Source organism: Salvelinus fontinalis, chromosome 27 (genome assembly GCF_029448725.1).
Source record: "Salvelinus fontinalis isolate EN_2023a chromosome 27, ASM2944872v1, whole genome shotgun sequence".
NCBI lineage: Eukaryota > Metazoa > Chordata > Actinopteri > Salmoniformes > Salmonidae > Salvelinus > Salvelinus fontinalis.
In genome coordinates this window covers 39,333,996-39,351,495 of record NC_074691.1, presented here as the reverse complement: position 1 = coordinate 39,351,495, position 17,500 = coordinate 39,333,996, and the positions used below count along the sequence as shown (strand labels likewise).

The window sequence follows — 17,500 nt, the reverse complement described above, 5'->3', positions numbered from 1 at the left end:
CATTATGTCAGTGGAAAATAGCCTACAATAACAGGCCTGTAACCAATGTTCTTCCACAAAATGAATTTAGTGCTGGGCTATAAGAACATGTTTTAAAAACAAATCTGATTTGAGGCTAATCTAACAAAAAATTCCGGTTGACCTTATATATTTCAGTCCTCAATCGCATCAAATTACAGACATTGAGTAATTAAAATAAATTCACCGGAATAATGTTAATTATCACACAAGTGCCATATTAAAGGGGCAATCTGGGATTGGTACATCAATTTTGAGACTTTTAAATGAATGATGTATTGCCATTTGCTGTTGTTGTTTCAATCCCAGGTTGTTCCTTTAATATTCATAATTAAACATGCATAGTTTAGCATGGAGCATTATTGACACAGATATGACCCAAATACCCTATCTCAGAACAGAGGATTATGCCGTTATGTCCAGATTTTCCAATTAGCACTAAATGGCATTATTGGTAATTGCTGGCAGTTTGATCTATGTGCAAAAAAGTCCATTACAGGGGCAAATAAGGAGATTTGACTGGCTGGCTGACGTGCTGACTGGCTGGTTGGCTGACTGACTGGCTGGCTGGCTGACTGACTTGCTGGCTGACTGGCTGGTTGACTAGCTGGCTGACTGGCTGGTTGACTAGCTGGCTGACTTGCTGACTGGCTGGCTGGCTGGCTGACTGGCTGGCTGGCTGGCTGACTGACTGGCTGGCTGACTGGCTGGTTGGCACCTTGCCCCTGTGTGGGATGTTAATCTGTGGTGTCCTAGTTCTATGGAGACTCTGAGTGCCTCCCAAATAGTACCCTATTCATTTTATAGTGCACTACTTTAGACCAGGGCCCATAGTAGTGCACAACTTTAGACCAGGGCCCATAGTAGTGCACTACTGTTGACCAGGGCCCATAGTAGTGCACTACTTTAGACCAGGGCCCATAGTAGTGCACTACTGTTGACCAGGGCCCATAGTAGTGCACTACTGTTGACCAGGGCCAATAGTAGTGCACTACTGTTGACCAGGGCCCATAGTAGTGCACTACTGTTGACCAGGGCCCATAGTAGTGCACTACTGTTGACCAGGGCCCATAGTAGTGCACTACTGTTGACCAGGGTCCGTAGTAGTGCATTACTTTAGACCAGGGCACATAGTAGTGCACTCTAAAGGGAATAGGGTGCCATTTGGGACTCAACCCCTCTGTCAGTCCAGCTCCACACCGGCCAGATTATCAGGGTAGATTAGCAGATTAGTAGATTAGCGTGGCCTGGTCGCAGGATAGAGTCAAACCTAATTGCATTTAATTGACTTTTAACATGGCCGTAATTCGCTCATCGACATCTGTAGCTAAAGGATCAGAGTTTATTACGCTGACAGACTGACAAACTGGTTATTTACAAAAAACTGTTGTGGTTCTCTTTGCTGTCTCCTTTTTCCTCATCAACCTTTACATCCTTTTATCTCCTCTTACTTTCTCTAGTTTTTATTTATTGATTATAATTTTTTTAAGGTGTAGATCAGCTTTAATACTGCAGATAGATTGTAGCTTCCATCAATGTAATTGTCTGCATCGTTTCCAATCACCCATATATTTGTTGGGTAAATCTATGTATAAAATCTATGTATTATTTTACATATATATTTCTTTAAATATATTTTCCTTCTTTATTATTTCCCCCTAAACCCTACCACCCCTCCCCTAATTGTAGTACTTGCTCTAGTCTTTATGCTGTGACATTTTGTTTGGGGGATCTCTTCAGGGGCCACAACAACATGGAGTGGTCAAAGTTTAGGCCCTGTTCAAATACTTGAAAAGGCATTCCACCTATTCAGTCATGGCCGATCAGTGAAGAGAGCAAGGAAGGAAGCACTTTCAAGTATTCATACAGGGCTTTAGATTCATTAGAAAAGCAGTTGATTAAAACTCTCTCTCTCATTTCCATCTCTCCAGAGACCGGTGGGATCTGCATCGCTCCCAGGCCGTCGGACCCAGAGGCGGAGATCGTTCCGGGCATGGCCATGCGTCCGTTTTACGGGATCAAGCCGGCGCTGCTGGATACTGAGGTAGTGACTGGCGATGATGTGCTAGTCCATTGAGGGGGGGGGGTCTCTCTCTCTTTCTCTCTCTCTCTCCCCTCCTCCCTCTCGCTCTGTCTCTTGCTCTCTATTTCTCTCTCTCCCTCTTTCTCTCCTCACTAAGAGCAACAACATTCCCTGACCAGCTGGTAATCTGTTGTTGTGGCTTCCCAGCTGTCTGGTCTGTTTGGAAGCAGTCTGATATCCCACTTCCCTCTTCCACACGCAATACTGTCACTCTGCTGTCTATTCAACCATACATTCTGTTGTGTTAGGAGCGGAGTGTGGAGCGGAGTGTGGAGTGGAGTATGGAGCGGAGTGTGGAGCGGAGTATGGTGGAGCGGAGTATGGTGGAGCGGAGTGTGTAGCGGAGTGTGGAGCGGAGTATGGAGCGGAGTGTGGAGCGGAGTGTGGAGCGGAGTATGGTGGAGCGGAGTATGGTGGAGCGGAGTATGGTGGAGCGGAGTATGGTGGAGCGGAGTGTGGAGCGGAGTGTGGTGGAGCGGAGTATGGTGGAGCGGAGTATGGTGGAGCGGAGTATGGTGGAGCGGAGTGTGGAGCGGAGTGTGTAGCGGAGTGTGGAGTGGAGTATGGTGGAGCGGAGTATGGTGGAGCGGAGTGTGGTGGAGCGGAGTGTGGTGGAGCGGAGTGTGGAGCGGAGTGTGTAGCGGAGTGTGGTGGAGCGGAGTGTGGTGGAGCGGAGTATGGTGGAGTGTGGAGCGGAGTGTGGAGCGGAGTGTGGAGCGGAGTGTGGAGCGGAGTGTGGTGGAGCGGAGTATGGTGGAGCGGAGTATGGTGGAGTGGAGTATGGTGGAGCGGAGTGTGTAGCGGAGTGTGGTGGAGCGGAGTGTGGTGGAGCGGAGTATGGTGGAGCGGAGTGTGGAGCGGAGTATGGTGGAGCGGAGTGTGTAGCGGAGTGTGGTGGAGCGGAGTGTGGTGGAGCGGAGTGTGGTGGAGCGGAGTATGGTGGAGCGGAGTGTGGAGCGGAGTGTGGTCGAGCGGAGTATGGTGGAGCGGAGTGTGGTGGAGCGGAGTGTGGTGGAGCGGAGTGTGGTGGAGCGGAGTATGGAGCGGAGTATGGTGGAGCGGAGTGTGGTGGAGCGGAGTGTGGTGGAGCGGAGTGTGGTGGAGCGGAGTATGGTGGAGCGGAGTATGGAGCGGAGTGTGGTGGAGCGGAGTGTGGTGGAGCGGAGTGTGGTGGAGCGGAGTATGGTGGAGCGGAGTATGGTGTAGCGGAGTGTGGTGGAGCGGAGTGTGGTGGAGCGGAGTGTGGAGCGGAGGGTGGTCGAGCGGAGGGTGGTGGAGCGGAGTATGGTGGAGCGGAGTATGGTGGAGTGGAGTGTGGAGCGGAGTGTGGTGGAGCGGAGTGTGGTGGAGCGGAGTGTGGTGGAGCGGAGTATGGTGGAGCGGAGTGTGGAGCGGAGTGTGGTCGAGCGGGTAACACTCTCGCCTCCGGAACCACATGACTCCTGCTGCGACGGGGATCCCTGTTCAAACCCCTATGCATTTCTGCTCTCTCTATTCTGTCTCCTATCCTGTCATAAAAATAATAAAATACGTAAGGAGTTTGGAAGTAGAAATGTTTATGTATTGTATCCAGGGTGAAGTGCTGAGTTCCAATGATTCGACTGGAGCTTTGTGTATCTCCCAGGCCTGGCCTGGTATGGCCCGCACCATCCACAACCACCACCAGAGATTCACAGAGACATATTTCCAGCCTTATCCAGGTACAGACAAACCAACCCATCCGGACTTTTAAAACTAGCGATCTACAATGCTCTATCTCCTGTCTTCCTCAGGCTGAGACTAGTGCTCTGCTAAAATCAATATGACCCTAAATTGTGCCACGCCACTATTAGGTTACTTCTTCACCGGCGACGGTGCTTACCGCTCCAAGGAAGGCTATTACCAGATTGTCGGCCGTCTTGATGATGTCATCAGTGTGAGCGGTCACCGGCTTGGGACTGCGGAACTAGAGGATGTGGTGGTATGTACGATCATAATCATGTGACCAAATGTCCCTCTCAAAATAACTTCACGATCAGTGGTGAAGCAGAGAGTAAACACACGTAAACGCACGTACCCCCATCTTTTACAGAAAAAGGCATTGAAAGTATAGGGAGCATTATTTTAATTGGGCGGATCTTATAATAAATACAAATAATCACCACGAACGGCGGTCAGCGTTTACCCACCATTTTGTTTTTACCACTAACATCACTGATCACGATCATGAGTCCAAATGTTCCTGTCAAAATAACTTCTTATTGCAGGACTGTAACGATAGTCCTCCTCCTCTTCAACCGAAAAGGAGGAGTATTGAGGGAACCAAGGCGCAGCGGATTGTGAAGACATAATGATTTATTAAAGACAAGACGAAAACACGAACTTCACTATAAACTAACAAAATAACAAAACGAAAGTAGACAGTCCTGAACGACGAACTTACATACAACGTGAAGAACGAAATGAACAGGAACAGACTACATGAAACGAACAAACCGTATACAGTCCCGTATGGTGCAAACATTGACACGGACACAGGAGACAACCACCCACAAACAAACACTGTGAACCGCCTACCTAAATATGACTCTCAATTAGAGGAACGCCAAACACCTGCCTCCAATTGAGAGCCATACCAGGCAACCCTAAACCAACATAGAAACAGACAACATAGAATGCCCACCCAAACTCACGTCCTGACCAACTAACACACAAAACTAAACAGAAAACAGGTCAGGAACATGACATAACCCCCCCCTCAAGATGCGTACTCCGAACGCATCACCAAAAAGTCCAGGGGAGGGTCTGGGTGGGCATCTGACCACGGTGGTGGCTTAGGCTCCGGGCGTGGTTCCCACCCCACCATAATCAATCCCCGCTTCCGTAGCCTCCCCACAATGACCACCCTCCAAATAACCCCACCTAAATTTAGGGGCAACACCAGAATCAAGGACAGCTCTGGGACAAGGTAGCTCAGGACAGAGGGATAGCTTAGGAGAGAGAGGTAGCTCAAGATAAAGAGGTAGCTCAGGATAGAGGGGCAACTCCGGACTGAAGGGCAGCTCCGGACAGAGAGACAGCTCTGGACTGATAGGCAGTTCTGGGTATCTAGCCTTTTCAGGCTGAAGGGCAGCTCATGGCTGGCTGACGGCTCTCGACGCTCATGGCAGGCTGACGGCTCTCGACGCTCATGGCAGGCTGACGGCTCTCGACGCTCATGGCAGGCTGACGGCTCTCGACGCTCATGGCAGGCTGACGGCTCACGGCGCTCTGACGGCTCTGGCTGCTCATGGCGCTCTGACGGCTCTGGCTGCTCATGGCTCGCTGGCGGCTCTGGCTGCTCATGGCTCGCTGGCGGCTCTGGCTGCTCATGGCTCGCTGGCGGCTCTGGCAGATCCTGTCTGGTTGGCGGCTCTGGCAGATCCTGTCTAGTTGGCGGCTCTGGCAGATCCTGTCTGGTTGGCGGCTCTGGCAGATCCTGTCTGGTTGGCGGCTCTGGCAGATCCTGTCTGGTTGGCGGCTCTGGCAGATCCTGTCTGGCTGACGGCTCTAGCGGCTCCTGTCTGGCTGATGGCTCTAGCGGCTCCTGTCTGGCTGACGGCTCTGTAGGCTCATGGCAGACGGGCGGCTTTGCAGGCTCATGGCAGACGGGCGGCTTTGCAGGCTCCTGGCAGACGGATGGCTCAGATGGCGCTGGGGAGACGGATGGCTCAGATGGCGCTGGGGAGACGGATGGCTCAGATGGCGCTGGGGAGACGGATGGCTCAGATGGCGCTGGTGAGACGGATGGCTCTGGCCGGATATGGCGCACTGTAGACCTGGTGCGTGGTGCCGGAACTGGAGGCACCGTGCTAATGATAAGCACCTTCCTACTAGTGCGGGGAGCAGGGACAGGGCACACTGTATCCTCAAAGCCTACTCTACCCCTGATGCGTGGTACCGGCACTGGTGACGCCGGGCTGAGGACAAGCACATCAGGATTAGTAGGGGGAGAATATATAGTGTGTACAGGGCTCTGGAGACGCACTGGTAGCTTAGTGCGTGGGGCCGGAACTGGAGGCACCGGGCTAGATGCACGCACTACAGGGAGAGTGCGTGGAGGAGGAACAGGGCTCTGGAAATGCACTGGTAGCCTAGTGCGTAATGTAGGCACTGTAGGTACTAGGCTGGGGCGGGGAGGTGGCGCCGGAAATACCGGACCGTGCAGGCGTACTGGCTCTCTTGAACATTGAGCCTGCCCAACCTTACCTGGTTGAATGCTCCCGGTCGCCCTGCCAGTGCGGCGAGGTGGAATAGCCCGCACTGGGCTATGCAGGCGAACCGGGGAAACCATGCGTAAGGCAGGTGCCATGTATGCCGGCCCGAGGAGACGCACTGGAGACCAGACGCGTTGAGCCGGCCTCATGACACCTGGCTCAATGCCCAATCTAGCCCTACCAGTGCGGGGAGGTGGAATAACCCGCACTGGGCTATGCACACGTACAGGAGACACCGTGCGCTCTACTGCGTAACACGGTGTCTGCCCGTACTCCCGCTCTCCACGGTTAGCCTGGGAAGTGGGCGCAGGTCTCCTACCTGCCCTTGGCCCACAACCCCTTAGCCACCCCCCAAGAAATTTTTGGGAATTACTCACGGGCTTTTCGGGCTTCCGTGCAAGACGCGTCCCCTCATAACTCCGGTTCTTCACTCCAGTAGCCTCTGCTCTCCTCAGTGCCTCCACCTGTTCCCATGGGAGGCGATCCCTTCCAGCCAGGATCTCCTCCCATGTGTAGCAACCTTTACCGTCCAATACATCGTCCCAAGTCCATTCCTCCTTCTTGCGCTGTCCCTTACTCCGTTTAAACCGCTGCTTGGCTCTGGATTGGTGGGTGGTTCTGTAACGATAGTCCTCCTCCTCTTCAACCGAAAAGGAGGAGTATTGAGGGAACCAAGGCGCAGCGGATTGTGAAGACATAATGATTTATTAAAGACAAGACGAAAACACGAACTTCACTATAAACTAACAAAATAACAAAACGAAAGTAGACAGTCCTGAACGACGAACTTACATACAACGTGAAGAACGAAATGAACAGGAACAGACTACATGAAACGAACAAACCGTATACAGTCCCGTATGGTGCAAACATTGACACGGACACAGGAGACAACCACCCACAAACAAACACTGTGAACCGCCTACCTAAATATGACTCTCAATTAGAGGAACGCCAAACACCTGCCTCCAATTGAGAGCCATACCAGGCAACCCTAAACCAACATAGAAACAGACAACATAGAATGCCCACCCAAACTCACGTCCTGACCAACTAACACACAAAACTAAACAGAAAACAGGTCAGGAACATGACATAACCCCCCCCTCAAGATGCGTACTCCGAACGCATCACCAAAAAGTCCAGGGGAGGGTCTGGGTGGGCATCTGACCACGGTGGTGGCTTAGGCTCCGGGCGTGGTTCCCACCCCACCATAATCAATCCCCGCTTCCGTAGCCTCCCCACAATGACCACCCTCCAAATAACCCCACCTAAATTTAGGGGCAACACCAGAATCAAGGACAGCTCTGGGACAAGGTAGCTCAGGACAGAGGGATAGCTTAGGAGAGAGAGGTAGCTCAAGATAAAGAGGTAGCTCAGGATAGAGGGGCAACTCCGGACTGAAGGGCAGCTCCGGACAGAGAGACAGCTCTGGACTGATAGGCAGTTCTGGGTATCTAGCCTTTTCAGGCTGAAGGGCAGCTCATGGCTGGCTGACGGCTCTCGACGCTCATGGCAGGCTGACGGCTCTCGACGCTCATGGCAGGCTGACGGCTCTCGACGCTCATGGCAGGCTGACGGCTCTCGACGCTCATGGCAGGCTGACGGCTCACGGCGCTCTGACGGCTCTGGCTGCTCATGGCGCTCTGACGGCTCTGGCTGCTCATGGCTCGCTGGCGGCTCTGGCTGCTCATGGCTCGCTGGCGGCTCTGGCTGCTCATGGCTCGCTGGCGGCTCTGGCAGATCCTGTCTGGTTGGCGGCTCTGGCAGATCCTGTCTAGTTGGCGGCTCTGGCAGATCCTGTCTGGTTGGCGGCTCTGGCAGATCCTGTCTGGTTGGCGGCTCTGGCAGATCCTGTCTGGTTGGCGGCTCTGGCGGATCCTGTCTGGCTGACGGCTCTAGCGGCTCCTGTCTGGCTGATGGCTCTAGCGGCTCCTGTCTGGCTGACGGCTCTGTAGGCTCATGGCAGACGGGCGGCTTTGCAGGCTCATGGCAGACGGGCGGCTTTGCAGGCTCCTGGCAGACGGATGGCTCAGATGGCGCTGGGGAGACGGATGGCTCAGATGGCGCTGGGGAGACGGATGGCTCAGATGGCGCTGGGGAGACGGATGGCTCAGATGGCGCTGGTGAGACGGATGGCTCTGGCCGGATATGGCGCACTGTAGACCTGGTGCGTGGTGCCGGAACTGGAGGCACCGTGCTAATGATAAGCACCTTCCTACTAGTGCGGGGAGCAGGGACAGGGCACACTGTATCCTCAAAGCCTACTCTACCCCTGATGCGTGGTACCGGCACTGGTGACGCCGGGCTGAGGACAAGCACATCAGGATTAGTAGGGGGAGAATATATAGTGTGTACAGGGCTCTGGAGACGCACTGGTAGCTTAGTGCGTGGGGCCGGAACTGGAGGCACCGGGCTAGATGCACGCACTACAGGGAGAGTGCGTGGAGGAGGAACAGGGCTCTGGAAATGCACTGGTAGCCTAGTGCGTAATGTAGGCACTGTAGGTACTAGGCTGGGGCGGGGAGGTGGCGCCGGAAATACCGGACCGTGCAGGCGTACTGGCTCTCTTGAACATTGAGCCTGCCCAACCTTACCTGGTTGAATGCTCCCGGTCGCCCTGCCAGTGCGGCGAGGTGGAATAGCCCGCACTGGGCTATGCAGGCGAACCGGGGAAACCATGCGTAAGGCAGGTGCCATGTATGCCGGCCCGAGGAGACGCACTGGAGACCAGACGCGTTGAGCCGGCCTCATGACACCTGGCTCAATGCCCAATCTAGCCCTACCAGTGCGGGGAGGTGGAATAACCCGCACTGGGCTATGCACACGTACAGGAGACACCGTGCGCTCTACTGCGTAACACGGTGTCTGCCCGTACTCCCGCTCTCCACGGTTAGCCTGGGAAGTGGGCGCAGGTCTCCTACCTGCCCTTGGCCCACAACCCCTTAGCCACCCCCCAAGAAATTTTTGGGAATTACTCACGGGCTTTTCGGGCTTCCGTGCAAGACGCGTCCCCTCATAACTCCGGTTCTTCACTCCAGTAGCCTCTGCTCTCCTCAGTGCCTCCACCTGTTCCCATGGGAGGCGATCCCTTCCAGCCAGGATCTCCTCCCATGTGTAGCAACCTTTACCGTCCAATACATCGTCCCAAGTCCATTCCTCCTTCTTGCGCTGTCCCTTACTCCGTTTAAACCGCTGCTTGGCTCTGGATTGGTGGGTGGTTCTGTAACGATAGTCCTCCTCCTCTTCAACCGAAAAGGAGGAGTATTGAGGGAACCAAGGCGCAGCGGATTGTGAAGACATAATGATTTATTAAAGACAAGACGAAAACACGAACTTCACTATAAACTAACAAAATAACAAAACGAAAGTAGACAGTCCTGAACGACGAACTTACATACAACGTGAAGAACGAAATGAACAGGAACAGACTACATGAAACGAACAAACCGTATACAGTCCCGTATGGTGCAAACATTGACACGGACACAGGAGACAACCACCCACAAACAAACACTGTGAACCGCCTACCTAAATATGACTCTCAATTAGAGGAACGCCAAACACCTGCCTCCAATTGAGAGCCATACCAGGCAACCCTAAACCAACATAGAAACAGACAACATAGAATGCCCACCCAAACTCACGTCCTGACCAACTAACACACAAAACTAAACAGAAAACAGGTCAGGAACATGACAAGGACTTTACATGAGTCTACACAAAAATCAGCTGACATGTTGCTTATCGTATAAATGTCCTTGTCAACGTTGTTAACAGTTGGAACTGATTCCATGGCATTCTCTCTTAGAACCAGTGTCCTGGAGTGGCTGAGTCTGCTGCGATTGGCTACTCCCATGACATCAAAGGAGAGGGTGAGTGACATCGTGGAACTCTGACGTTCACCATGGTTACATGATTATACCAGTTGACTTTTACTCTGTTGTATTTCCACTTAACTCTCCACTCTTAGTGTCTAATTCAAGGAAATGTATCAACAACCAGGATTGGGTAGGTTACTTTCTAAATGTAATCCGTTACAGTTAATAGTTACCTGTCCAAAATTGTAATCAGTAACATAATTTATGGATTAGCCAAACTCAGTAATGTAATCTGATGAATTTCAGTTACTTTTGGATTACTTTCCCCTTAAGAGGCATTATAAGAAGACAAAACGTATCCTTTAAACACATTTGGTGTGTCATCCTAGTGGTCTCTGATTGGTGGTCATCATTTGGTGTGTCATCATAGTGGTCTCTGATTGGTGGTCATCATTTGGTGTGTCATCATAGTGGTCTCTGATTGGTGTGTCATCATAGTGGTCTCTGATTGGTGGTCATCATTTGGTGTGTCATCATAGTGGTCTCTGATTGGTGGTCATCATTTGGTGTGTCATCATAGTGGTCTCTGATTGGTGGTCATCATCTGGTGTGTCATCATAGTGGTCTCTGATTGGTGGTCATCATTTGGTGTGTCATCATAGTGGTCTCTGATTGGTGGTCATCATCTGGTGTGTCATCATAGTGGTCTCTGATTGGTGGTCATCATTTGGTGTGTCATCATAGTAGTCTCTGATTGGTGGTGGTCATTTGGTGTGTCATCATAGTGGTCTCTGATTGGTGGTCATCATCTGGTGTGTCATCATAGTGGTCTCTGATTGGTGGTCATCATTTGGTGTGTCATCATAGTGGTCTCTGATTGGTGGTCATCATTTGGTGTGTCATCATAGTGGTCTCTGATTGGTGGTCATCATTTGGTGTGTCATCATAGTGGTCTCTGATTGGTGGTCATCATTTGGTGTGTCATCATAGTGGTCTCTGATTGGTGGTCATCATCTAGTGTGTCATCATAGTGGTCTCTGATTGGTGGTCATCATCTAGTGTGTCATCATAGTGGTCTCTGATTGGTGGTCATCATCTAGTGTCATCATAGTGGTCTCTGATTGGTGGTCTGACTCACTCAGGTGAAACAAACTTAAACTTGTGCCTTTTTTCAATGCTGAATTGAATGTCATTGAGAAAACAGAAAGATTTCATCATGTATTTTTCAGCAAACATCCTTTCTGAATTTAAAATTAATCCAAGAAGTAATCCTCTAGTTTTTCCAAAGTAATCTGATTACAATATCATTGCTGGTAACGTAATTGATTACAGTTACAGTTTTTTGGTAATCAGATTACAAGCAATCCACCCCTCGCCTACCTGACTGCAGTTTGTAATCAGATGACATGTAATCAGTTACTCTCCAACCCTGTCAAGAAAAAATAAACAGTTGACGTCTTTATTTCACCACCTTGATCCAACCAACTGTACGTGAACTTGACATAACCTTTAAGTGACCTTATGCAAATGATGTAGCATGTCATATGCTAGACAATAGTAAACAACAAACCGATATTCTAGATATCTTTTGACCAATCAGATCCACGTTTTTTGCCAATAATTGGTCAAAAGATCAGAATTGGACTGCCTGTGTAAACGCAGCCTTTACGGCCATATAACTGATCTACTGTCCTCTTCTCTGACCAGGTGTGTATGTGTTTGTGGTGTTGAAGAAGGCAGTGATGGTTCAAGAGGATGTTCTAGCCCAGCAGCTCAGAGAGATGGTGTCCAGGAGCATCGCCAAGTACGCCTGCCCAGACTTCATTCAGGTAGTACCACTAATACTGGTAGTCTAGTGTGGTCCGTTCCCTTGTGATACTTTCAGTCTTTGAACCCTCCCTCCGAGAGACTGAAAAACAGCTTCTATCTCAAGGCCATCAGACTGTTAAACAACCATCACTAACATTGAGTGGCTGCTGCCAACATATTGACTCAAATCTCTAGCCACTTTAATAATTAATAAATGGATGTAATAAATGTATCACTAGTCACTTTAAACAATGCCACTTTATATAATGTTTACATACCCTACATTACTCATATGTATATACTGTACTCTATATCATCTACTGCATCTTGCCTATGCCGTTCGGCCATCGCTTATCCATATCTTTATGTACATATTCTTATTCATTCCTTTACATTTGTGTGTATAAGGTAGTTGTTGTGAAATTGTTAGATTACTTGTTAGATATTACTGCACGGTCGGAACTAGAAGCACAAGCATTTCGCTACACTCGCATTAACATCTGCTAACCATGTGTATGTGACCATTTGATTTGCCTAATTTAGGTCATAAACAATGTCCTAAAGCCTCACAAGACTGTCCTGAACATGACTTAACACAACCCAGCTGTTTATGGCTGTTAATGTTATAAGTAGGGCACACTGTTGCAAAAAAAAAAAATTGCAACAGAAAAAAATGATAGGCTGTGTTCTGGTAAACTTAAAGTAGTACCCTCCATTAAAAAAACATTTTGAAATGGGAAGGGAGGAAGGAAAGATAGACTTTAAAAGTTTTCAAACGGGGCCTTTTTTATCTCTGTAGGTGGTGAGGAGTCTGCCAAAGACTCGCTCGGGGAAAATCATGCGTCGTGTCCTGAGGAAGGTCGTAGAGCGGAACACGGACGAGCTGGGGGACCTCAGCACGCTAGACGACCCTGACTCCATACACGAGGTCATCAGGGGTCACCGACGTCTCCGTGGCGACGGCAAGCAGCAGTAACAACAGGGTATTGGGGGGACGACAGAACAAAGAAAACAACATTTTTCAATGATATGGTGCTGGAGACGATGAATATGAGGATAAACATTGGTGACGTGTCCGTTTTTAAAGTTACAGAACATTCACATACAAATGTATTGTGTAGCACAGATGCTTCTGTCATGACCAAAAGAGAATCATCATACCAGTTGTATATATCTAAATCGGCAACATTCTGAACGTTTAACCACGTTGAATAGACCTTGGTAACCTTGGTAACTCTGCAACCACATCCATTCCACTAACTACAGGGACGTGGAATACGCTGGGAGAACCTTAGATCTGTGTGTATTGTTGTGAATTGTTAGATATTACTGCACCTGTTGGTGCTAGGAACACAAGCATTTCGCTACACCCTGCAATAACATCTGCTAAATATGTGTATGTGACCAAAAAACATTTGTTTTGAGAAAATGGTCTTGATTATTGCATGCTATTCTTCTTGCTCTAGTTCTTACGTGTCTATTCTGGATAACTGTTTATGAATTGAGAAGGAAGGTATTTTTAGTATTGTATGCATGTTTAAGAGTTTTAAACTTCTGTTTTTAGTGCATGATGCAAAGCAGATTATATTACTTAACTTTGTTTTATACAGATTATGATTTGAGTGATAAAGCAACAATAAACTGCATCCTTTACTGGTCACTTCCTGTCTCATTTTAAATACACATACATGACATTAAGACGTCAGTAAACAAAAACAGTCCCACAGCTTCACCTTAACCTGGTAACCAGTCCCACAGCTTCACCTTGACCTGGTAAACAGTCCCACAGCTTCACCTTGACCCGGTAACCAGTCCCCCAGCTTCACCTTAACCTGGTAAACAGTCCCACAGCTTCACCTTGACCCGGTAACCAGTCCCCCAGCTTCACCTTAACCTGGTAACCAGTCCCACAGCTTCACCTTAACCCGGTAACCAGTCCCACAGCTTCACCTTAACCTGGTAACCAGTCCCACAGCTTCACCTTGACCTGGTAAACAGTCCCCCAGCTTCACCTTAACCTGGTAAACAGTCCCACAGCTTCACCTTGACCTGGTAAACAGTCCCCCAGCTTCACCTTGACCTGGTAAACAGTCCCCCAGCTTCACCTTGACCTGGTAAACAGTCCCCCAGCTTCACCTTAACCTGGTAAACAGTCCCCCAGCTTCACCTTAACCTGGTAACCAGTCCCACAGGTTCACCTGTTCACTTTATATTCCACAATAAGTGAGCAGCATTTAGAGAGATGTTAGTTACCAATACTAGTTACCATGACTTGGAGAGTGGTGGTCAGTTACATTGGGGCTGGGTTTTGGTCAGTGTTCATTTAGTCAACAAAAATAGTGACTAACATATTCTTCAAACACCTATTTTTCAGTGGCAATTGACAAGACTATAACGGAGTAAATAGATGCATAAAAAACTAGAACTAAACAAAAGTGACTTTTCGTTTCAGTCGACTAAAACGAAACAAGATAAAAGTATCCCTGTGACAAATCTGTCTACAAAGTGGGCTGGAGAGGAGTTTTTGGAGAGATTGAGAGCTTTTTGGTGATAAAGCACAATTAATATTAGCAGCAAAGATGCGCAGTTCTGTTATGTGGATACCCTTTGAAATGAGTGGATTCGCCTATGTCAGCCACACCCGTTGGTGACAGGTGTATAATATCGTGCACACAGCCATGCAATCTCTCCATAGACAACCATTGGCAGTAGAATGGCCTTACTGAAGAGCTCAGGGACTTTCAACGTGGCACCGTCATAGGATGCTACCTTTCCAACAAGTCAGTTCATCAAATTGCTGCCCTGGTCAAATGTAAGGGCTGTTATTGTGAAGTGGAAACGTCTATGATCAATAACAGCTCAGCCACAAAGTGGTAGGCCACACAAGCTGAAAGAACGGGACCGCCAACTGCTGAAGCGCATAAAAATCATCTGTCCTCACTACCGAGTTCCAAACTGCATCTGGAAGCAACTTCAACACAAATGGGTTTCTATGGCCGAGCAGCCGCACACAAGCCTAAGATCACCATGTGCAATGCCAAGCGTTGGCTGGAGTGGTGTAAAGCTCGCTGCCATTGTACTATGGAGCAGTGGAAACGCATTCTCTGGAGGGATAAATCACACTTCATCTGGCAGTCCGATGGACAAATCTGGGTTTGGCAGATGCCAGGAGAATGCTACGGTACATTCCCCAATGCATAGTGCCAACTGTAAAGTCTGGTGGAGGAGGAATAATGGTCTGGGGCTGTTTTTCATGGTTCTGGCCCCTTAGTTCCAGTGAAGGGAAATATTAACGCTACAGCATACAGTGACATTCTAGATGATTCTGTGCTTCCAACTTTGTAGCAAGTTTGGGGAAGGCCCTTTTCTGTTTCAGCATGGCAATGCCCCCTTGCACAAAGTGAGGTCCATACAGAAATAGTTTGTTAGATCCCTGACCTCAACCCCATCAAAAACCGTTGGGATGAATTGGAACGTTGACTGTGAGCCAGGCCTAATCGCCCGAACATCAGTGCCCAACCTCACTAATACTTGTGGCTGAATGGAAGCAAGTCCCTGCAGCAATGTGCCCACATCTAGTGGAAATCCTTCCCAGAAGAGCGGAGGCTGTTATAGCAGCAAAGGGGGGACCAACTCAATATTAATGCCCATGATTTTGCAATGAGATGTTAGACGAACAGGAGTCCACATACTTTGTAGCTTAAGTTAAGATGAATGAACTGTAAGGCACTCTGAATAAGATGTAAAGTGTAATTAATAACTTCACCAAGCTTAAAGTGATATTCAATGTCTGCTTTTAAATGTTTTTTTACCCATCTACAAATATGTGCCCTTTACGAGGCATCGGTGTGGAGATACTTGACTGGCCTGCACCGATCCCCGACTTCAACTCCTTGGGGAAAAACCTCCCTGGTCTCTATGGTTGGATCTGTATTTGAAATCCACTGCTCGATTGGAGGGACCTTACAGATAATTGTATGTGTGGGGTATAGTCATTCAAAAAAATCTAGTTTTTGTCCATGCAACTTATTATGTGACTTATTAATTTACTCCAGAATTGATTTAGGCCTCGCCATAACAAAAGGTGTTAATTTAGTAATACTCTCTCAGTTTAGTAATACTCTCTCAGTTTAGTAATACTCTCTCAGTTTAGTAATACTCCCTCAGTTTAGTAATACTCCCTCAGTTTAGTAATACTCCCTCAGTTTAGTAATACTCCCTCAGTTTAGTAATACTCTTTCAGTTTAGTAATACTCTCTCAGTTTAGTAATACTCCCTCAGTTTAATACTCCCTCAGTTTAGTAATACTCTCTCAGTTTGGTAATAATCTCTCAGTTTGGTAATAATCTCTCAGTTTAGTAATACTCTCTCAGTTTAGTAATACTCTCTCAGTTTAGTAATACTCTCTCAGTTTGGTAATACTCTCTCAGTTTAGTAATACTCCCCCAGTTTAGTAATACTCCCCCAGTTTAGTAATACTCCCCCAGTTTAGTAATACTCTCTCGGTTTAGTAATACTCCCTCAGTTTAGTAATACTTATTGACTCAAGACATTTCAGCTTTTCATTTTTTATTAATTAGTAAAAAAAATAATCAAAACAATTATCCACTTTGACATTATGGGGTATTGTGCGTAGGCCTGTGACAAAGAAAATCGTCATTTAATCCATGTTAAATTCAGGCTGTAACACAACAAAATGTGGAAAAAGTCAAGGTGTGTGAATACTTTCTGAAGGCATTGTATATTTACTATAGGTTAACAAGGCAATACAAATGTGACGTGACTAAAATATGACTAAAATGAAAAAGGCATTTAGTTGACTAAAATGGATCAATGTTTGTCATTTTGACGAGACTAATGTATTATTCAAATGACAAAAATGGTGACCAAGACTTAATTATATTTTAGTCAAAATGACTAGAACTAGACTAAATGTAAGAGAGTGCCAAAATTAACACTGGTTTTGGTTAAGTGATTGTCAGTTACATTTTGGTTGTGTTTTGGTTGAGTTGTGGCCAGTCATTGTTTCAAGCATCACTTCTCTTTAAGTTTGGTCAGCTCCCAGCGTCCCTCTCCACACAGTTTCAACGAGACGTCATGGTACTGGAGGGGGAACAGTCAGAAGGGCCTTCATAACACATTCATAACCCTTCATAACACAAATACCACATCCATAACCCTTCACAATACATAAATACCACATTCATAACCCTTCATAACACATCCATAACCCTTCATAACACATAAATACCACATCCATAACCCTTCATAACACACAAATACCACATCCATAACCCTTCACAATACATACATAACACATTCATAACCCTTCATAACGCATAAATACCACATCCATAACCCTTCATAACACATACATAACACATTCATAACCCTTCATAACACAAATACCACATTCATAACCCTTCACAACACATACATAACACATTCATAACCCTTCACAACACAAATACCACATTCATAACCCTTCACAACACATACATAACCCTTCATAACACATAAATACCACATCCATA

The 17,500-nt window shown here is 47.9% G+C and overlaps 2 protein-coding genes across 6 annotated transcripts in view; one reads left to right on the top strand and one right to left on the bottom strand.

Moving 5' to 3' along the window:
* Positions 1-13,619, top strand: part of LOC129825554 (acetyl-coenzyme A synthetase 2-like, mitochondrial) — a 32,198-nt gene extending 18,579 nt beyond the window's left edge. The window contains exons 9-14 of the mRNA XM_055885726.1: positions 1,950-2,062; positions 3,675-3,801; positions 3,934-4,061; positions 10,148-10,211; positions 11,865-11,986; positions 12,766-13,619. Coding sequence (XP_055741701.1) covers positions 1,950-2,062; positions 3,675-3,801; positions 3,934-4,061; positions 10,148-10,211; positions 11,865-11,986; positions 12,766-12,942 — 731 coding nt within the window. The 3' untranslated portion in view covers positions 12,943-13,619. The remainder of the gene's footprint in view (positions 1-1,949; positions 2,063-3,674; positions 3,802-3,933; positions 4,062-10,147; positions 10,212-11,864; positions 11,987-12,765) is intronic.
* A 2,899-nt stretch (positions 13,620-16,518) lies between these two features.
* The window catches only part of abcd4 (ATP-binding cassette, sub-family D (ALD), member 4), a 22,617-nt gene continuing 21,635 nt past the window's right edge, over positions 16,519-17,500 (bottom strand). For all 5 annotated transcript variants that reach the window (XM_055885727.1, XM_055885728.1, XM_055885729.1 and 2 more), the window contains one exon: positions 16,519-17,069. In XM_055885727.1, the coding sequence (XP_055741702.1) occupies positions 17,001-17,069 (69 nt within the window). In that variant the 3' untranslated portion in view covers positions 16,519-17,000. The remainder of the gene's footprint in view (positions 17,070-17,500) is intronic.